The sequence below is a fragment of the Patagioenas fasciata genome, chromosome 3 (assembly GCF_037038585.1).
Source record: "Patagioenas fasciata isolate bPatFas1 chromosome 3, bPatFas1.hap1, whole genome shotgun sequence".
In the NCBI taxonomy this organism is placed as follows: Eukaryota; Metazoa; Chordata; class Aves; order Columbiformes; family Columbidae; genus Patagioenas; species Patagioenas fasciata.
In genome coordinates, this window is record NC_092522.1 from 49297774 (window position 1) to 49320074 (window position 22301).

General features: G+C 43.2%; 1 protein-coding gene across 4 annotated transcripts; it reads right to left on the reverse strand.

Moving 5' to 3' along the window:
• Nucleotides 1-139: 139 nt before the first annotated feature.
• Nucleotides 140-22254, reverse strand: TAF5L (TATA-box binding protein associated factor 5 like). 4 transcript variants are annotated; one of them, XM_071806323.1, is made up of 6 exons: nucleotides 22004-22253; nucleotides 21310-21637; nucleotides 16940-17084; nucleotides 12042-12146; nucleotides 7936-8660; nucleotides 140-2064 (listed from the first exon to the last, which is right to left on the reverse strand). In XM_071806323.1, exons 3-6 carry the CDS (start codon nucleotides 17079-17081, stop codon nucleotides 1267-1269), a joined length of 1770 nt encoding a protein of 589 aa, XP_071662424.1. In that variant the 5' UTR covers nucleotides 17082-17084; nucleotides 21310-21637; nucleotides 22004-22253; the 3' UTR covers nucleotides 140-1266. The 4 variants fall into 4 exon arrangements, with proteins under 4 accessions (XP_071662424.1, XP_071662423.1, XP_065691873.1 ...); XM_071806322.1 differs by having other exon boundaries at nucleotides 21139-21637; XM_065835801.2 differs by lacking the exon at nucleotides 21310-21637.
• Nucleotides 22255-22301: the final 47 nt, after the last annotated feature.

Sequence of the window (22301 nt, forward strand, 5' to 3'; positions counted from 1 at the left end):
TGGCTCAAGCAGTGTAGGAGACACTGCTTTCTTCTTCCCATGCATGTCAGAGCAAGTTTCCCAGAAAGGGGCCAAACACTTTTTTTTTTTTTTTTTTAAACTAAATGCTTTTAATAGAAAACAAAATACAAAATAACTCTTTCCAGAAAGCAGAAATATTTAATCTCTCCAAATGACAAACTAGAACGTGCTTCTTCTGCAGATCCTCGTTGTAAATGCTGATGATTTATCTCACAAAGTGTTCCTGAAACTGATATTGCAACATTTTGAAAAAAATCCAACACTGGCAGAGCTGCCTCTGTGTATGCACAATAATTTAGTAATACTATTTTTTCCCCATGTCACTTTGTGTCTCTCCCTCTCTCCCTGTCCCCCTCTCCCTAGACTGCCAACTTCCATTTACGGAAATATTTCTGTGAGGTGCAATGGTGGACTGACATGCCCAGTTTCCATTAGGAGTCCAAACTTCGCTGCTTCAGTTCTCTTGTGCCCTCCGTCCAGACAAGGCAAGTCATTACCCTTAAACCACCACTCTACTCCCACTGTCCTCCCATCCTCAAAACACAGTGCAACCAGATTCAGAAAGATTCCTAATTAATGGAACATAAACACAAATCTCACAGCTAGTATCAGGAACCAAACCCAAATGACAATGCAGAGATGGGCCCCAACTCAGGTCAGATTTCCATCCCCTTACGAAAAAGAAAGATGGACTTTTCTACTTAGTCAGTCCAAAATATTCTGGAGCTGTAATATTTAGGACCACAATCACTGTAGAAAATACATAATGTTTTTTTAATAGAAGGGACTTAAAATGCTGGTCCTCTGCAATACCAGGAAAACAAAAGCAAAACAAAACACACTGGGCCAGTAGTTCTCCACACACCCAAGCCTCAGTTAACAGTGGGTCAGATCTGCTCATCAATCAACGCAGGATATTTAAGTGCAGGTCAGCAGCTTATCTGGTTGGCAGTTCATTTGTCTGGAACAGGCTTTCGGTCTCTCCAGGCTACTAGTTACTCAACTTTTCCCCATCCCTATAAGATTAGAACGCATACATATTTTCATTACTCCTCCTTTTTTCCTTATTCTGTTCAACAGCACAGGCCTTTTTGTGGGCAAGACATTTTAAAGCATTTGTATCACTCTGAACGTGCCTTTCAAGGGGGTAGGGGAAGAAAAGTGTTTCACAGTCATTAATCTCAGCTTGCAATGGACTCTGGCATTCAATACACCCACCCGCTTCCTTAGGAAAAAAAAAAAAAATTAATGTTCCTGATTTTCTTGTGCAATTCCAGTCACTAGAAGAAGATTACAGGCCATAAACTGTACGCTCAGTACATTATTCATTTGTCCGGTATATACACCAACCAGTTCACTGGAAGACCCATCTGCAGGGGCATTGCAGTAAGTGTTCCGAATGTCCCAGACCCGGACTGAATTGTCCATCGACGCTGAAGCAATTAAACTACTGTCGGGGCTAAAAGTAAGGCTGGTTATGTTGTCCGTGTGCCCCCTCAGTTCTTTGTAAAGAGTTCCTGATGCCAAGTCCCACAGCTTTAGCCTCTGGTCTTCACCTGCTGATGCCAGGTACTTACCGTTGGGAGAAAACGCAAGCGCTAGCACAGGGCCACGGTGCCCGGTGAAAAGACGCACAGAGTTCCCTTGCTGAGTGCTCCACAAGCGCACGGTTTTGTCCGTGGAGCCTGTCGCTACGTAGTTGGAATTGGGGTGGAACTTGACGCAGTCTACGTCTGACAAATGGCCTGCGTATATCCGCAGTGGGTACGTCCGATCAAATGACCAGAGCCTTGCAGTGCGATCGTGGGAACCACTGGCGAAGTACAGGCTGCAGGGGCTAATATCCAAATCCCAGACAGGATAGGCATGTCCTTGGTACAACACAGTGTTTGTAAAACTTCCGAGGTCCCAGTATCTGATGGACATGTCCTCAGAACAAGATAAGAGTCCTGAACTGTCTGAAAGGAACCTCGTGCTATACACAGGTCCGCAGTGTCCTCTCAGGGTCTTCATTTCTGTGCCTGCGCTGTCGTCCTCTTCTTCCTGGTTGGGGAGGAGAAAAAGAAACAAGAAAGGAAAGCATGTTTATCTGTTCAACAAATACAGGAAGCACCATGAGGAAAACAGGTGGGTGTTAATACCAAAGAAGCTATTTTAGATGTGGCACATTTTATGCAACTCTGAGACACAAACATTGCTAGGGCATTTGTTATATCTAAGTTAATGCTGAAAAAGACAGGCAGAGAAGAGTTTATATAAAGGTTTATATCTTCATTCTGGGTAGCCTCATGCTCCCTCCAAAAGGCACATTAGCCTGGGACTGTGTGCAAATAGGGGAAGAAAAAAAAAAAGACAGTTTTCCACTTGCTAAAAACATAGCTTATTCCCTATCTGCTCTCTACTAAATTTTTTGCTAAGATGCTGAAACAGATCTTGGCATCTTCTTTTTTGGTGTGGTTATTATTGGAAGTGAATCTCACAGTAGAGAAAAAGAAACACAGGTATCTTAAACAGAAAGCATGAGAAAGACACAGCATATTTGACAAACTGTCTGCTCGACATTCCTGCTTAGTCCCACATGTGAACAGAAACCCAGCAAGGTTGTAATATCTAATTCTCCATGAAAGCTTCATCCGCATGCTTTTACATCCTCACTCTTCAAGAACAACAAGCATATGCAGCTTATTTAGGTCAAAGGATCTGTTTTGGGGTAGCAGAAGATGAATAATCACAAAAAAGATGGCACTGGAAATCTTTTTATCCTGCAATTCTCCAATTCGAGTACCAGGGCAGATAGCTAAACAAGTAAAGGCTTTCATGTTTAAAGACTGTTCAGTGAGCTGCGCTAAAGGAATCTCCCCATGGAGGGTAAGTGCCTCTGAAAGTCTGCTCAAGGATCATTTCTTCAAAGGCTCCAGACTGCGCAATTTTCAACTAATCTCAACTCAAGAGAGTATCCTTGCCCAACAAACTGGGGTCTCAGTGACAGAGTGTGAGACAACCGTGGCTTGGGGTGCTTGAGACACCCGTTCTCCCCAGTACTGAATCAGTAACTCTCATCTATGGACAATCTCTGCATATAAAATTCAAACAACACCCTTTTGCTTGTGAGCAGCCCCTTTAACTTCTGCCGTTGAAAACCTGCCCGTTTCCTGCCCCGAGAGGAAACCCAATTCCCCAGGGCTGCCAGACTGCTAGCCACCAGCACAAATCAGTGTGTCCTGAGCAGCTGTCCTGGCTAACACAACATCTCCCGTCCCTCTGACCTCAGGACAGCTTTGCTTCAGACTTAGCAACAGTCCTGAAAGCCCTTCTCATTCAGTGGCTTCAAACCTCACATCTGAGGTGAGCAAACTCTGACTTAGCTCACTGGCTGCCTTCCTCCATCCCCACCGTGTGCTTAGCAGTAGGCAGCAGCAGGCTGTGTTTAGCCATGCTAATTCTCCTCAGAGCAGCCCGTGCCCATGGGAATTTTAAGATGTGGCTGGGAGCCAACTTCATCTCTGCTATGGAGGTGAGGCAGAGAGAAATTGCAGGCTCTAGCATGCAAAGCCCCATTCTTATTCAAATTGCTTTTTCTACCTCAGAGCATTGCTTGCTGGAGCCCACGGCATCTCTAGGCTATGTTGCCACATTAAAAGAGAGAGGCTGATACCTGCAGCATTTTATACTATTTAAGTATGACCATAAGATTCCTGACAAGTTACCAGTGGAAGCCCATTCAAGTTACCTATATTGTACTATAGTTTCTGTAAATTTTGCAAGTCCAGGTACTTAATTTTATGCCTTCAAATTCATATAGAGTTACTTGGTATGTCAGCAAGCACCTGCTCTTCTTTTCTTGTATTACAGTAGCAACTTATTTGACGGTCACAAGTAGCAAATCTTATATTTGACTTCTGCTTGACACCCCCTTAGCATAACAACTGCACATTGCTGTTATAACTCAAAGATGTTATACCTGTGATGCCTCTGAGTCACTACATTTTCAGTTTCCTCCGTCTCCAAGTTACTCTGTTGACCAGATCAACAAAGTGGCTGGAAGTGCAGCCACTAAATTAGTGGCTTGCAGAATCAAGCTTCATTTCTTTGTCAGATCAAGCATACTCTTCCTGGTATCCCACAGCTACTACCATGTAGGTGAGCATTTACAGCAGCTACAGAAAGATTGCAACCTGTGTTATAAATCAGCAAGGCGGCAGGGAATCTCTCTTCATAATATTTTTTTCAGGATTTGAATTTCACACACTGAGTCAAAGTTTCCTGGATATATGGATATCCTGGGCACTACCCAGATATCCATTAGCTCCCTCTGAAGCGGCTGCTGCTGCAGGTTAATATGAACAATTTGTATTTCCTTGGAATGGACAAGAAATTAAGTTATATAAGCCTATTTTAATCAATAACTTACATACACACTAAAAAGTACCTTTTATTATTTGTACTATCCATTTTGAAAATAACTATCAAAACAGATTTTAAGTAATAGGAGTGGAAAAACCTACAAATGCTACTAAAATGAGCTAAAAAACCAAATCTACTCTTCAGCAGTGAAAAGGAAGTCCTCCTCAGAAAGTATAGGACTCCCCAAAATTATATTATTAAGAAACTGAAAATAACAAAAATGTTGGCATGTTTTGTTACGCAGGACACCTTCCAAATGATACACCTATGGACAGATTGCCCAACTCCTCAGCTGTTACTTAAATCAGTAATGGATTTTGCATGACAGTCATCTGGACCCAGAAGAATTTAGTGGAAATGCATTTAACACTGTAAGCAGCAAGCATCTAGCTGACAAAAACCATCTTGATCTTCCACCCAGCACAAGCCTCGAGGGAACCAGTGAGCCACAAAAAGCATCGATAACATCAAGAAAGCGAAACAGTATCTCCCTCACTGCCTTTTTTTTTTTTTTTTCCTAACTAGTAACAGGTTTCCCTGGGTTTCGTCATCTCTCTCATCCTGCAGTGCTCTTAAGATGTCAAAAGGGAAGATCTCTTCCCTACCTACAGCAGGGATGTCCTATCAGGGAAAGATGAGGGACTAAATACCACAGCACTCTTTGTAGGACATTTCATTCTGCTCTTTCCAGAATTCTCTCCCATCTGCCATCCACCCAGGCGTCAGCATCATCCCTGCTCACTACCACTTGAAGGACCACTGCCACTTAAAAGCAGAATCTTAGAAGCAGAACTGAATGGTCTCAAGTCTTAGTCTTTACAGAATTTAAAGGCTGACACTCTTGCAGATTGAAACAGAGAATACTAATTTCTCATACTGATTTACGTAGTACCAGTTATGGGCATGGCAAAATGGCAAAGAGACAAATAATATGTCCATTTGCACGGCTGCAAAACTGCACTTTTACACCGGACCTTAAGTAAGAGAGCTATAAAGTGGTATTTGTGAGATGCTACTATAAAAAAAAAAAAAAGAATTTATCTCAAAATACTAAGCTTCTCCTATTTCCAAGAGGCAAGACAACATAACACTAGTGAAGTGCCCTGGGGCATCACACTTAGGAAAATTCACTAAAATTACACTTAGTAGATGACTTCGATGTTACTGACACAAAGGCTTTACATGGACTAGGAAAAAAATATCATTCTGGAACACTTTTGCCAAGTCTCGATCTCATTTTTATATTTATATATATGTAAAGAGCTAATAAACCCAACAGTGTAGTTTTAGTGCCACCCTGAACAAGATCCACTGAAACGCGCACAGCTTTAGACTCCTATTTCTCCATAAGCAGAAGGACCTCTTTGCTTGCAGCAAATAAAAAATGAAGCTGAAGAACACTTATTTCAGTCACTACTAATACATTATACAAGCTAATTACACAATACAGAAATGAACCAAACCAAACAAAATATAGAAACGTTACAAAACCCAGCCAAGTTTAACATCCTCACAAGTTATTCTGTAGAAGCCAGGGAAGCAATGTCAAAGCACATTCAGAATTTTTGTTCTTTGTCAAAGTTTTTATCAGATTTATCACTGTGAATTGTTGCTGCTTATAGTGCAGCAACAGTCTGAAACACAGCCCAAGTTCACACTGAGCTGCATTACTGGTAACTGCAGTCCGCTCAGGGTGGTCTTGTTCAGTCTGTCTCGGTATCTGCGGCTTCTGCTCCCCTGGCACCCAAGCAGGTGCCGGTCTGTTCCCACTCATGATCCCATGGGTGCCTGTGTATTTTCACTTCAGGCTCTCAGATACAGGAATTTATTTCCTTTGTAGTCAATAGGCTTTCATTTACACTTGGGACACATAACCAGTAGACCATTCAGGCTGGTATCTTCCCTTAACTCCTTAACTTTGAACTCCTGATCAGGTCACTATTTGTTTTGTCAGTGGCGGACATTATTCAGAGCAACAATGTCTTTAACCTGTGCTGCTCTTTGACCAGTTTTTGGTTTTTGACCTGTGCACAAATACTGCAGGATATACAAAATATTAAATAACCAATGAGAGCCACTTGTACTCAAGCTTCCATGCCTGTTTGATACTACACATAAAATGTGAAAGTATGTGCCTCTGCGCAAGAAAAAAAAAAGCTAACACGCACTCCTGATAACTTGGCAGTATCTCACTTTTCTATAGCCTGGAGCGAAAGGAGGTAACCCGCTGATTTACCAGAGAAATTCTCCTCTGTTGCAGGTTATTGACATTTGGTTTCCATGACAGGCGACACACACAGTCACATGTCCTATGAGCTCTTGCAGTTTATAATGAAAATAAGTCCACAACTCCATTTTGTCTAGTCTGACCCACTTACCTGCTCGTTCTGCAGAAAGGGTTAACCTGGGAAGTGCTGAGGGTACCCCTGTGCTATCTCACCTGAATGCCTGCCACTGGTTCTCAAGCTGACTAACTAAGCAATCCCTAACCATAGATCCCTGCACACAGCAGGCTCTATGCACTCTTCCAAAATAAACAGAACTCTGCCACTAGGTATTTTTTATGAGAAGAATAAAAAACAGTGGAAAAAAGACGTTACTCCTGCTAAACACTCAACACAAGAAAAAATGAGGCTCTTTTTTTCTTTTTCCTTCAAGAGGGGAGTTATTAAACAAAGAAAGAGTCACAAAATCTGATCTCTAACCAGATATAAGATGCTACGTGGGCAGCTGTGGCAAGAGGGAAGGAAGGGCGTGACTAGAAGGCAAAAAAAAAAAGAGTAAACGAGAAGATGCTATCTTGTCTGGCATGTGAAGGCATACACCCCCCTGTCCTTGTCTCCAGCACTCCAAGTGGGAAGTCTCTGAAGTTTCTACACTGCAGACTCCTTAACAGAGACATTTTAGATATTTTTTCCGGTTAACTCTTCATCTCTGGTTAAGGTGATTCCTTAAATACAGTTTTGCACTTAGGCATCCCTCCTTCTTACTGAGGCCTCAGAGCAGCCTCCTTTGGCTCTTTCCTTACTTTGTCTTTATTTTCCTCTTCCTGCATCTCTCCCTTTCTCTCCACCCTTCTGACTGATGGTTCTCAGCCAGTTTCCTTCTAGTTTTCCTTTACTATAATGTGTTTTGACTGCCTGAATATCCTTGTTTCATCTTCCCATCCATAAGAAGACTTCATGCTCCTCAAGGAAGGGAACCTTCTCCAGTCACCTGTCCTTACTGAGCTGCCTGTGCACTGTCATCTGTTCAAGGACAGCTGGAGGAGGGAGATCAGCACCTAGGACTAATGAACTACGATCAGAGCACAAACTCATTGCACCTCAGTGCAGCATTTACAGCCACTGCAGGAAAGAACAAGGACAAGAATAGGCTATAAAATTTGTGTGTCAAGGCCAACAGGTTGTGGAACAGCCTCACTAAGATATTACTTAATACTCCACAACACATGCCCAAAATACCTCAACATAAAACGGGGAGGTGGAAGGGGGGAAAAGGTATCCAGACCTCCTCATCCAGGATGTCACAAGCCAGGTGGATGCGAGACACATCAACGAGGTGGGGCTCAGATTTTAACTTCCTGGAACGCAGACTCCACAGCTTCACACACGAATTATCGAACCCAGCAGCAAGCAGCTTGCTGTTTGGTGAAATCTCTGCAGTGTTCAGCAGCTGCTCCGTGTTATAAAAGGCATAGAAACAGATGGTCGTTAAGGAAGGAGGCCCATCCTTGACACGTTTAATGCTGTCTTGCAGTAAATCCAGCGCTGCCTCGTTCTGCAGAATGGAAGCCGGCACATCGCTGGGTTCCAGGCCGTTGCTCTCGTTGCGCGAGGAGCTCCCACCAGCGTAGAGCTGGTAGTCGGTCCTCTTGGCGGGCTGTACATCCAGGTGAATGTGCAAGGTCAGGACTTTGCACAGGGCGTTGTTGTTGTCACTTTGGAGGTAGCGGAGAAGGTAGTTGTAGCTGTCTTCTTGAAGGCGGATGACGTACTTGTTGTCCAGAAAAGCCCGGAGCTTCAAGTTGGACAGGATATCTTGAATAGTCATGGTAGTCTGCAACTGCTCAATGATATCCTTCTGGCTGGCGTTCTGCAAGAACATGCCATGGAAGCGGCTGTAAAAACTGTCCACTGTGCTTTTTAGGCCATTCTGGACCATGTTCAGATGGAGGTAGACGAAGAGGGGATACAGAAGAGGCATCACTTCATGGCTGTGCTGAGAATCTGAATCTATATAAAAAACAGTAACAAACTCTGAATGATTTCTCAATCCACTTTCTACTGGGAATAAAACAGAGCAAGGACAACTACTTCAAAAAACCTTGAGAGTGACAGAGAGCAAGCAAGAGGAGACTTTTGTTTGTGCATCTAAGTGAACCTCTTCTGTCACCCAAAGGGAATACACAATACCTATCACAGATGTGAAGAGAGACTTCTCAAGTCAGTGAGGTATGCTGTCAGAACAAAATGCAAACATTTCAGAACCCTTTTCAGGCATGGGCCAGCTATTAAAATACCATCTCAAACTACATGACAGCTGAATTTTTACCCTATGAATTTAAAAGAAAAAAAACATGCCTTCTGTTTATTGCAATAAATGGACTTTAAAATTTATTAATTATATTTAGAATAGTATTTAACAAGTTTAAGTCAAAATTATTTACCTAGCTTAGTGTGGGCCTGAACTTCGGTGGGCTTTTTTTCTTCTCAGCTTCAATAAAACTTGCATGGGGTGCTTTGGATAGAATTGATTTGTCTCCAGGGAAAAGGAAGCTACAGTTTCCAAAGCTGCTGCAATGTGCTGTGCTCTTGTTTTATTTTTGTGCCTGCTCATGTGCACGCTTTCTCCCTCTCCCCATGCTCCTCTCTCTGCCAAGGCAAATCCCGGCAGTAATTCCTAGCACACAGCATAAGTAACTCCCCATTAGGCTGTGCTGGACCTTGCAGAGACTGATCTGTGCAACAGCTCCACCCCACCCTCACCAGCTTCTTGGGGCTGCTTCCCTCCCACGTTCAGCAGGGAGCTGTAAGGAGTGGAGCCCTGCTGCAGAACACCATGGCAGCACACCGGGCAGAACAACGAGTCACCAGAGGAGCAAACAGTCCAAATTACTGGAACAAAACAGGCACTACTGATTCTCAAAACAGCACTGCTTCTTTTCAACTTGTTCTTCCCTCCTGCCACTCAACACTGCACATTCTTTTTTCCTTTCTCCATTAGGTTATTTTTCCTCTCCTGTTGAGCACTCTTCCAGACTTTTTCTGGTCCGTGCTGTGCGTTTCTCTCATTTCTATATGAGTAACTACAGAATGTGTGTGTGGTCTGCAGTGTATACATCCATACTTGCAGACTTAGGCATCATTCTCCCTTCTGTCCCACTGAAACTGGGCCAAAGCCAGTGAAACCAGTGGTTTGTATGTAGTAAAAGCACTAAGCAGCCAACAGCTGCTGTTTTCTCTACAGGTGCTATATAGTCCAAAAATGCAGCAAGAGGAAGGACCTCACTCTGCAGCATGAGAAAAAGGGAAGAGATGGCAAACTGGCAGAAACAGGAAGGAAGAAAATGTTCCCCAGCGATGTCTGAAGAGGGGTTACAGAAGCTGGGTCTGTCTAGCCTGAAGAAGATTAAGCGGCTATCTAACGGCTGTCTTCGGTACCCAGTTGGACCTTATGAAGGAAACAAAGCCAGCCTCTTCTCAGAGGTGCTCAGTGGAAGGACAGCAGAGAAGCTGCTACAGAGGAACTTCTCACCAAATCACTCAGACCCTGCAGCTAGTGGCTTTTTGATTTTCAAAAGCTGGCTGGACAAGGCACTGAACAACCTGATCAAACTCCAATTATACCCAGTTTTAAGCAGTTGGTTAAACTAGAGACCTCTAGAGTAAATAATAAATCAGTTATTCAGTGGTCCTAGTCCCTTGCCCACTCCTGTAGGCAGGTGTCAGAGAAGTGGGAAGTGTCCTGCTGTGCCCTGCAGCTGCCTGGCAAGTTACACACATGAACTGCTTCTGTTTCTGCAAGGGAGTAAGAAATCAAAACTGAGCAAGAGGGACAAAAAAGATGAAAACAGTTGACCTGAACACCAAAACCATGCCTAGCACTTCCCCAAGTAATATTTAAGCCACTGAACAGAGCAGTCACACTTCTCAAAAATCTATTAAACCATACAGATTTACCTTCAATACTAAAGAGCAATGGTGTTGAACTGCTCCAGGTGTCAAGGCTAAGATTATGGCACGATTTTCTGCCTCTGCCTTTCTCCCTTTCCCTTCAACAACTATCAGGAATATTAATGCTGGAATCAAGTCCCTGTACTGGACAAATGTAGACATATCACAAGGCAGAAAGAGTAGCAACCTCACTTTCCTTAGTACTATTATCTAAAAATCCTATCTGCTTTCCTCTTCCTACATTTGGGACTCAGAAGAAATAAGGGCATTCCAAGGAGTATCTATTTTTTTCTTTTTTTTCTGCATCACACCTCCAGTCTCAAAGTCAGTACAGGTAAATTTAAGGGAACAGAAGATTCTCCCTTAAAAATCTAGATCCTCATAAAATGAAGGCAGTTATGAATAAAATTCAACCCCCTAAACTATGAAACAGCAGAGAACTACACTCATTTCTAAGCTACCTACCTTTCACATAAAGCACTCTAATCTTTTTTGCCCTGCATATATACATATATATGTATATGCTGTTCTCTAGAATCATAGAATCACTTAGGTCGGAAGAGACCCTCAAGACCACTGAGTCGATAAGCCACTCTGGTACTAAACCATGTCCTTAAGACCCTGACCTATACATCTTTTAAAGATCTCCAAGGATGGTGACTCAGCCACTTCCCCAGGCAGCCTGTTCCAACACCTGACAACCCTTTTCATGGAGAAACGTTTCCTAGTATCCAATCTAAACCTCTCCTGACACAACTTGAGGCCATCTCCTCTTGTCCTATCACTTGCTACTTGGGAGAAGAGATCAACATCCTCCATGCTACAGCCTCCTTTCAGGTAGTTGTAGACAGCGATAAGGTCTCCCCTCAGCCTCCTTTTCTCCAGGCTGAACAGCCCCAGTTCCCTCAGCTACTTCTCATCAGCCGCTCCTCATCAGACTTGTGTTCCAGGCCCCTCATCAGCTTCATCACCCTCCTCTGCACTCTCTCCAGTATTTCAATGTCTTTCTTGTAGTGAGGGGCCCAAAACTGAACACAGGATTCAAGGTGGGGCCTCACCAGTGCCAAGTACAAGCGGACAATCACTTCTCTAGTTCTGCTGGCCACGCTATTTCTGACACAAGCCAGGATGCTGTTGGCCTTTTTGGCCACCTGGGCACACTGCTGGCTCATGGTTGGCTGTTGTCCTACACAAAGGCCAAATGGTTGAATAAGAAAGGGCAAACATATCGCTGTCTTCAAAAGCCAAAAGTACTCAGCACCCAGGCAACAAAAAAAGGAAAAAACCCACAAACTTCTAATTGTAGTAACTGAAATCTCAAAACTAGAAATCAAAATAATAGAGACATGATTTTTAATTTTATTATCTTGTCCTTTACTCATTGAAATGACAAAAAAAAAAAATCAGCTAGTTTCCTCTTCCTTGCTTTCTGATATTTACCTGTGAGAAAATTGCGTAATCGTCCAAATTGTACTTCATATTGCTGTGGCTCCGCCAGGCAGGGAGCTGCAGACACAACGTTGGCACAACCAGATTCAGATTGGACTGTGAAATAAAATAAGTAAAATTAAACAGGGATTTAAGGAGTTTTGCATATGTGTCTGGAAACAAAGCTACTCATAAAAATCCAAGGTAATGCAGCCACCAAGATGACATTTCATCTTTCAAACCACCCAGGGATGACATAGTCCAAAGCATCTAAACATGGCATTAACAACTTCAACAGATCACGAATGACCGGATGTATACTGAAAATAAAATCAACTCACGTGCTCCCCCCAGAACACATTTTTAAGTTTTCAAATACAACCTTAAGTTCCCAAGAAATCCAGAGTAATACCACCACAGATTCCTTAACAGTTTTACATAATACTCAGTGGTTTTACTACTTTGGCACTCAGAAAAGATGAGGAAAACAATCTCCAGCTTTCTACAAAATCTCTTTTTCAGTGGGACCCACAACCCATCATGGACAGAAGGTCTGCAATGGCACTGGCTCAAATTCCTTGTCCGAGTCACTATCATTTGCTAGTCTCTCGGGGGTGATGATGAAAACACACTGAATCTCTAAGCAAACACTTAATAGTTTTTAATCAAAATGTGTCCTGCTAAGGACTTTTCAGATTAAATAGCAGCTGGTATCTGACCACAAACCCAGTTGTTACAGTCTCCTGAGATGGTGCTAAACCTGTTTTCAGAACCAATATCACCTCTGGTAAAAAGTGGTTCTGAACTATTTAGAAAGGGAGCTGGTTTCTCCTTCTCCGGCACCAAACCTTTGCTCTTCTGCTAACCTCTCAGGGGACTTAGTGCAGATTTACAGCCACTCACCAACACATCCTAAGTGTGTACAAACACCAGCAATTAGAAGCACAAGTTACAAAATTATAACTAATATGTTTATTTGTCTGTTCTTTTAAGAGAAGCACAAAAGGGAAAGGAATTTCACTGTTTTCCTTTCCTATTTTTTAAAAAAATTCGTAACTACTTTCCCTTCCACAAAACTTTTCATTACTCTCATTTTTAACTCCTTCAACTTCTTTCAGTCTCCCCTGCCCCCCCAATGCTTTCCATCCTCTCTCTTTGCCTTCCTACTCCTGACTGATCACTTTCTGTCCCAGCATTTGGCTCACACACAGAGGCACAAATCTGACAGCCCCGGAAGTCTATAAACAACATCATCAAATTTTCACATGCTGGAGAGAGATAGGCCAGCCTCCAGCTCCTTTCAATGCTTCTAATTAGGAAGAGATCAGCACATGGTGTACAGGCAATCTCTCGCTATTCTCCCCTCTCTCTCTGGTAAGACACAGGTCTGTCCTCCTGAAGCTTACAGAAACACAGAAGGTGTGTTTACCAGTTCTCTAGGGCAAGCTGAACTCAGCTTCGGAAACAGAGAGCTGGGCTGTGCTTGCCACAGGAAAAACCAAATACATATTCCAGCACCAACATCCTATCTTCTCTCAAATCAGTTGAAAATACACAAATATGACCTGTTGAAAGGTAGAGCTAGACTGTGCTTTCTACAGCCTGGCTGCTTCAGAAACTGAAAGCTGGTAAGAACTCCAGGCTCACATACACTATTACTTAACAGCTAAAGAAAATTATTCTGCTATTTGGACTTAATATAATCAATATTCAGCAAGAGAAAGTAAACCGCACACATGCACATGTAGTAACTCAGGAATACTTAGTGACACTTTTTGATACCACCCATACTACTCATTGTAAAAGCAAAGAAAAACAGAAATACAAAGGCCCATATTTTATGCTGTGTCACATGGTTACATCTAAGGGTCAACTCTCCCTGGAGTTCCAGTGGCCTCATTTCAGCAGGGATGGGAATGACTTGCCACCTTGCCTGTGCCACACAAGCACAACTGGCTGTCTTTGGTGCCATGAAGTGCTTCCTCCACACCACATGTTCAATTTTCACTGCATAAACAACTTACTTCCAAAATTAAGATGTACATCATGCTTCGGAAAGAGAAATATCATCTTTGGCCACCTATCCTAGAACAGTCTGAGTGGGCAATCGTTACGCCCTACTCTTTCAGTAATGATGCTAGAGCTTGTCCCCATCAAGCAAATGGTGAACAGACGCTACGGGACAGACAGTTATAACAAGTTCTACTTCTAATTATATTCCTTCCCACCACAAAAAGGATCAAATGATTCCAAAACAAGAGTAAATTTTCAGGCATATTTCTTCTCCTGATAGAAATAGAACACTGGCCATATCCTTCTCACACATTAATAAATCTATCATAGTGTCTTTTCCACTTCCTCAGTGGTTATAAGAACATCTATTGGAAACATCTGCTCCTTGACTTCACTTCCAGTAGTTGCAGCCAGCTGTGTGATCTGATAGCAAACTCAAAGGAACTTGCTCCTAACCCAGGGATATGGGCAGTACCCTCCTGGTGTCCTGTGTTGGCTACGAGCAGCGTTGCTTCCACCTGACACACACAGGGCTACAGCAAACAGTGTTTCACAGCAACTGATTCCTCTTTTACATGCACGTAATGATGTGTAATTTTACTTTTTTTCAGATAGTCTTATGTGTAGATAGTATAGCATAGGCAATACTAGAGGAACCTGTTCCTTAGTCACTAATTCTTCTATTTTCCTACAGAAATATGGGACAGTCATGAGGAAGGTCTGTGCTGTATTTTATCTAGTACCCTGTCTGATTGCAACTGCAGCAACCTCATCTGGGCTCCCTTTTCCATGAAAGGTTGGACCAGATCATCTTTTGAGGTGCCTTCCAACCTGGGCAGCTCTATGATTCTGTGCAAGCAGAGCTGTACAAATATAGCAAGTACATGAGGCAACGAAGAAGGGCTGAACTCTTCTGAAGAGGCTGTCTGGAAGAAGACAAAAAGAAATACTGAGGCACAACTGAGAAACAAAACTACTCAAAACCAAAACCAGAGGATGCTTTTCACTGTGAATGAAGAAATTGCAGAACTGAAGACAGAAGGAAGCAACTCTCCCATTTATACAGGTTTGTTAATTTAAAAGTCAAACAAAACATAAGAGCTTAACAGAAAAAGCAAGACAAGTTTTGTTAGAAATTAGCAAAAACATCTTCAGAAAAAAATATTTGATTGTTTCATCAAAATAAAGCAATGCAGGCTTTAGAATCTGGTCAGGTTTTACTCAGTTTGCAAAACTTAAGAAGACAGCAGCAGAAAGTATTTTCAGCCTGTTGTCAGAATAAGTGCAAACTGGGTTTTTCTTTCTCAACAGTCATTCATGGAACTGCAGCGTACTCACTGACAGCTTACTATGAGCATGTTTGACAAGAAGTAGTAAGCAGCTGAATACATGAGACCAGACCATTTTCAGTTCTAACGAAAACTGATGACTAAATTCTGAATCACCAGCCACAAAACCCTTGCACTGGTAAGAGGATACAGACTAATAAGAAATTTAGTAAGAATATTTGGTGCAAGATTAGTAAAAAGACAAAACTCAATTGCACACTTATTCATACTCTTTACTGAAACATTTTTTTTCTGAATGACGTTGTATGAGAATGCAAGGGCTTGCAATCCAGCTCCTCTCTCCTACTCAGATATTCCTGCGTTCTCCTGATATGGATTGGTCCCAAGTTCTAAACCCCATTTCAACACTAACCTTTCTACACACCTCTTCCATAAAACAGACAAAAACAATTTGGCATTTTATTTTGGTTTCATTCCTTTCCTGTATCCTCCAGTATTATTTCAGGGAGTTGCAAGAAACTTCTAGTAGTTACTCTGAAAACAACAAGGAAATGAAAAGTATGAAGGCGACGTAAGTCACTTCTATTAGCGAAGTATTACCCAATTTCCTTCAGGCCTCTAAGAGAGTCAGCCTGGACATTTACCCACAAGTCACTCATTGGATTGTAACTACAGTAATATATTCTAGAGATGGAAAGAGTTATTTTGGCATCCAATTGTATCTACCTGCAAGCACAGTTATGCAGCAACTAATGTTTTGTCAAAGCAAGTTTTAGCACAAGTAAATAAGGTCTCCACCACTCTTAGCCTGGGATACTGTCACAACCTAAGTGATTTCAGTAACAGAAAATATTTCCTCCTTTCGTTTTCACCCAAAAGGCCAGCCCAGTATTTTCCATTACTTTTACAAGTAAATTTAATCTACATAACCTCCACATTGCCTACATCCTTTGAATATTTGTATGTGCTCAAGCAACAGTGTAGTTTGTTATAACAAAAACAATAATTACAATGAAGACTGTCACAGACAGGATTTGAAAAGCAGGTAGCGTAACAGGATTCTGAAATGTTTAAGAAAGTGGAGAAAGGGCATGCAGGGAAATAAACTGTCGAACCCACTGAAGGTTTTTTGTTGTGTTTTTTTTTTTTTTTTCTCCAAGCGACAGATCAGAGCTTTTACGACCAGAAAGCTGATTAGGCCAGAGAAAGAAATAGGCTGTATCACTTTTGTTTCACATGACATAGCCCTGCTGGAATACAAAGGTACAACAGATTTTCCTGCTTCTTAATTCCTCACCTCTATCCCAAAGCACCACTGCTCCCTAGACCGTCATGTTCTTAGGGATACAACACAGGCATTTTTCACTACCCTGACCTGATATTTCAGCCTGCTGTTTCACTGACCATGAATCTCACCTTGTTGCACTTTCATTCACATCTTAATTTTTCAAATGGTCAGAACACACATCAACTTCAAAATGGGAAATTTCTTTATTTCAAAAGGAGAGCTGTCCATACATACAGACAAATTCACGTATTACCAATATACATACTCACACTTGTCACTACTCTGCCAAGAAGCACGCATGGAAAATACGACAGGATTACCTGTGAGATTAGCTGCCATCTCTTCAGCAGTCTGACACAGCCTCAGCCCTTGTTTTAGGGGACCTTCAGAGTCCACATACTGACGGCGCTTGAGGTAGCAGGACACTGCCATCTGAATCTGTTCTGTGCGTACGCGTTTCATGACCTCAAAAGAAAAGAAAGAGATGATGAGGCTCTGACTGTGCAGGTATATACTAAGACCAACACACACCACAGCTGTATTAAAACCAAGAATGAACAGCTCAGTATTTTCATTGCTGAAGTCAAACAACTTCATTAGTGAAGCATGAAACAAAACCTCTAAGCATTTCCCTCTCACTACTAAGGCATAAGTAGGCACTTTGAATCAGATCCATGAAGATATTTTGATGCCTAATTCTACTAATTTCACCAAGGAATCCAAAATACCTTTGAGGATTCTAGACAGAAACTGCAGTGGTGAGCTAAGTATTTGATTTTGTTAAAAATAACTCATAAAAAGGGAATATTTCTCCTCCTTTCTTTTTTACAGTAGCACTTTGGGTATTCTTCAGTCACTTTCTGATTCCTCTGCTTGACCAACCAACAAAGTGATACCAGAAGACTCAAGGGAATGAGAAATTAATAGACAGGAAGGAAACTTCAGAATTGTTCTTAAAACACCACGTCTATTTTATTTGGGGAGTACAAGAAGCAATAGCTTATAGCCTGAACTTACAGGTTAGAGCCAGACTTGAGGCACTTAAGTTAGGTAAACCCACAGAAAAAACCAAAACAGAGCAAAACCAAAATCACAAAGAAACCCCCAAACCCAGGGAAATTAAAAACAGAATTAGAGCCTTCTGGCTTTTTTGCCTGCCCCCATCTATCCAGACCTTCCTCCCACAAAAGTTAAAAAAAAAAAAAAAAAGCTTTTGAAGGTTCATTTATATAAATTTTGACAGCCATCCTCACAAACACCCCTTAATAGTATCTCAAAACCAAAAGGAGCCTGATGCTAGCTTTTAGTCTCTGGTTTGTAATAAAAGAACCTCAGTAAGACGAATGCAATAGCTCTCTCACTATTTGAGCAGCCCCTAACTGCCCCCAATCCTTTGCAATAGCCATTGATTTTACACAGAAGTTTAGATAACATAAAAGACTTTAAAGCAGAACTAAGCAACAGTTTTCTTCTACCAGAATAATAGGTACAGGCTGTCTCAAGATAGCTCTACACCTTACAGCCCCACTGCCACAAGACCTGCATACATTTTACAAGCGTACAAGCTTTCTGGTTTGAGCAGCTAAATACAATGAAACACAACTTTCCAGAGAAAGAGACAGGGATGCCCATTCCTCTCCCTTGGAAGAACAGTATTTATAACAAAATGAAAGCTTAAAAAAATATGAACATAAATGAGCCTTTTCTATTACCCATGCTCACTTCAGTGCTTATCCCAGTTGTTAGAACAATAAACCCTCTGTGAAGTTCCAAGCAGACAGGGAAGCAAAGTCTCAGCAAAAGTTACTTTAAACAGATATGTGGAATTGCAAACCCATATGCTTTGATGAAAATTTTTGAAAGTAATTTCATTTTTTCTCACAGGTGAAATAACTGTTGAGGGTGGGGAAGGGGCATCAACAGGTACGAAGTTTTCAAAGCATTTCCAGATAGACTCATTAAAATCATTAGCTTCAACCACAACTTTTTCCACTCCAAAAGCAAACTTCCTTTTCATCTTCCTTGCAATTAAATAAATTAAATCCGAGACCTACACTGTCTCAAATATAACACTTTTTCTGCTGCACAAAACTGTAGGAAAGACCAAATTCTAATGAAGAACATGAAGAAGAGTGGACACTGGGATGGACCAGCATCTTAGCATCCTCTTAAAAAATACCCTTAACTAAGCTTCTCAATATATTATGTTACTATTCTGCATTTCAGCTAGCAGCATGGTCTGACGTACAAATGACTTGCCCATGTCCACACTGACACCTCCGCACACAGTCTGCCACCCAGATTAGGTTTGGGTAACAACTTCATTGTATTTGAGATGCTCTCGTAGATGCTTATTTCAGGTCTAGAAACCATTTTGAAGCGTGTGTATCTAGATTGTTGTATTTGGCTTATAATCCAAAAGAAACTCACTCCCAAAATACCACAGAACAGATTCAACTGAATGTTTCCAAAGTGTTTTAACCACTCAGAAGTGTGTAATCAGCCTCAAGTCTGTGGCTCAATTGCAAAGAGAGAGCATCTAGAAATACCCTTGCCAATACTTCTTTTGTTCCAGTTACAGGATCAATTGGTACTAGGTTAAAACCCATTATTCATGTGGCACAGCATGCATGTACAGATGATTCCTCATACACTCACAATGCATCAGAGAAAGCAAAAACTGGTGTGTCAAAGATGCAGAACTCCAGGGAACCCTTTGAAATAACAGTGACAAACAAGAGGAGCACTGAGATCAGCCTTTTCAAGCTGCTGAAGGAGCAGATGACCAACAGAGAAAATAGTAAATTTCACATGATAGGCAAAAACAGCAGCAGGTTACCCAGCAGTTGCAAATTCTAACATCAGGATCAGACATTTTAGCAGCCAGAGAGAAGGGCCTGGGAAAGGAGCAGTCGCTGGCAGCTGATTCAAATCTGAGCTTTTTCAGAGCTTTGGGGATAACACAGAAGCCCCAGCTTCTTCAGCAAAGGGCAGGGAGGTGGCATTTGCAGCTGCTTTATGCAACCTGTGCAGTTTCTTGCTCCCTTCACACACCTTGTGCACTCCTCCCAGCAGTCACACTAGTGGGTGCTATGAGCAGTATCTCAAGGAGATCTCCTTCCCTACTCCCAGGTGACAGAGCAGGAACTACTGCATAGGAAACGCACCTTGATCAAGAAACACTCGTTGGCATCAGACACACCATCACCCCTACTTCCATTTCAGGTCTTTGTTTCTTCATTTATTTTGCCTTTATACTTCACTATCAGCATTCCAAAGAGCAACGTCACAGAAGCAGGGAAAGTGATCATGAAAAGTGCAAGAAGGGCAAACCCAGCATCCCTACAAATCTTCTTCACGAAGCCCTCACAATCAGAGTTTATCATAAAATAAACATAAGGACAGCGTGCCAAAATGCCTTCAACTGGCTTCAAGCTGAGCCAGTTCACAACAGGTCAAGGATGTAGAATTTAAAGGCAAAAAAGGACAAGCCCGCCATTTTAACCTCCAAATCAATTTTAAGACTCTAGTTCTCAATGCGAAAGACAATCTCCAAAATATAAAACAAACTGAACATGTATAGCCTTCCCTGTCCACGCCTGCAGAAAACTGGCAACAATTGCTCAGAAGTCCCAGCTGCCTTGTTCTTCTCAACCAGCCAGAGAGAACAAAAAATACTAATGCCATAAACTATTTTTTACTGATAAGCAAAACATATAAGGAAAGAGTGAAGAAAGATCACATCAGGAGCCTGCACAGTGACAACACAATGTCTTCTACAGTATCACAAATTTGAACACAAAAATGCATGGATATTAGGTTCACTTTTTTTGAGGAACCAAAACAAATGAAGAAACACAGAGGAGAGGCCAATCACAAGAAAACACATCACAAGTTCCTCTTTCCTAGAAAAGCTGGAAATTATCTGTGTATTAACCACTGGGCCATGGAAATAAATTTCCTGCCTATGCTACATCACAGGTACAGGTTTAGGCAGATTCCACGGCCTTGAAATATTACCAGTACAAACATATGAACAAGAGCTTGAAAGTCAGCATTAGAACCTCTGCTTTTAAATACTCAGCATTCCTGTCCTGACACTGGGACAGCAGCCTCTTCCTTACAATAGACTAACGAAAGATCTGCAAGCATCAGAAAAACCAAGGACAAGCAACCTCAGAAAAAATAAACAAAAAAACCCATGTAAAAACCCAAACCAACAATCAAACAACCCACAAAAGCATGTTTTGACTATTATCTATGGAGAACTATCTCAGGCCTCAGCTGTGAACAGAGAAGTACCACCTTTTATTTCCTATCACTACAGGTGAAATTTGGCATCTACCAACAATACTATATCACTTAATTTTAATTTTCCTGACACTGAATTAATCTAAGATTGACAAAATTTTGGAAGGATGAACTGATAGGAAGAAAGTTGTGAACCTAGAGCGGATGGACTTCACACATGCAGTAGCTGCAATTCAAAGAAACAGGTAAGTAAACACGACGAGCCTACATGGAGACGCGGTGTGCCGGCGGTGCAAAATAGGAAAAGTGCTGCCGATAGCAGTAACTACGGAGAAGGCTTTTTCTCGAGCAGCGGCATTCAGGCGACGAGGCAGAGAGGAAACAGCTGTGATTTTAGAAGAGCCGGTATCCATTTGCATTGGACCTCGATTTGGCTCACCGTCCACGGGTTAAGCTTTGCCAATTCCTCGGTGTTTCTTCCCAGCTCCCCAAGGCAGAGCCAAACAGCGTGCTGCCCGCTCCGTGCTCCCGGGGCAGGACCCGCAGAACACAACGCGGCACCTCACGCCTCCAGCCCCCGACATCCAACCCGTCCTCCCGGGAGCCCCGGCGGCCCCGCCAGCCGACACCCGGGCCCACGCCAAGGGTCTCACGGAGCCCCTCTGGCCCGTCCCAAACGTGTCTCGGGCTGCAGCCGCCCGGGCACGGCTCACGCGTGGAGAACTGACGGGCGCTCATTGAAGGGATGCGGAAGCCAAAGTCTTCCCCTAACAGAACGAAAAAAAAATTAAAAAAAAAAAAGGAAGAGAAATGGTGCGATAAGAAGCTGCTAATTAAGCCCACGCACTTTTCAAGGAAAAAAAAAAAAAAAAAAGGAAAAAAGCCTACCCCGCGACCTCCAGGGGCAAGGAAGGCGCCCGGCCCTGCCCTCGCCGGGGCTGCCCCCGAGGGCCGCGCCTCTGCCCCAGGCCCCCGGCCTCCCGGGAGCCGCCTGCCGGGCCGGGCCGGGCCTGCGGGCCTCCGCCACGAGGCGGCCCAGCGGGACGCCCCGGGCCCGCTCCCGCCGCCGCGCTCCCCGCGGGCCTCGTCCCACAGCCCCGCGCCGACCCCGCTCCCCTCTCCCCACCACTCACTGAGCATCGCAGGCGGCGACGGCGTGAGGCGGGGGCCGGCGGGGCCGGGGTGGGGGGGAGGCGCTGTCACTGCGCCCAGCGACGCCAGGCGCTGCCGGCGGGCGCGCCGCCGCTGCCGCCTCCCCTGGCTGCCGGTGGTGGTGGTGGCGCTGGCGCAGCCGGTGCTGCCCGGGGGCCGGCGGCGGCTGGCGACGGCCGCTCCATGGCTGCCTGACACACGCCGCGGCGGGCGGGAGCGCGGCCGGGGAGGGAGCGGGGCTGGAGCCGCCCCGCGCGCAGGCGCCCTCCGGCCGCCAAT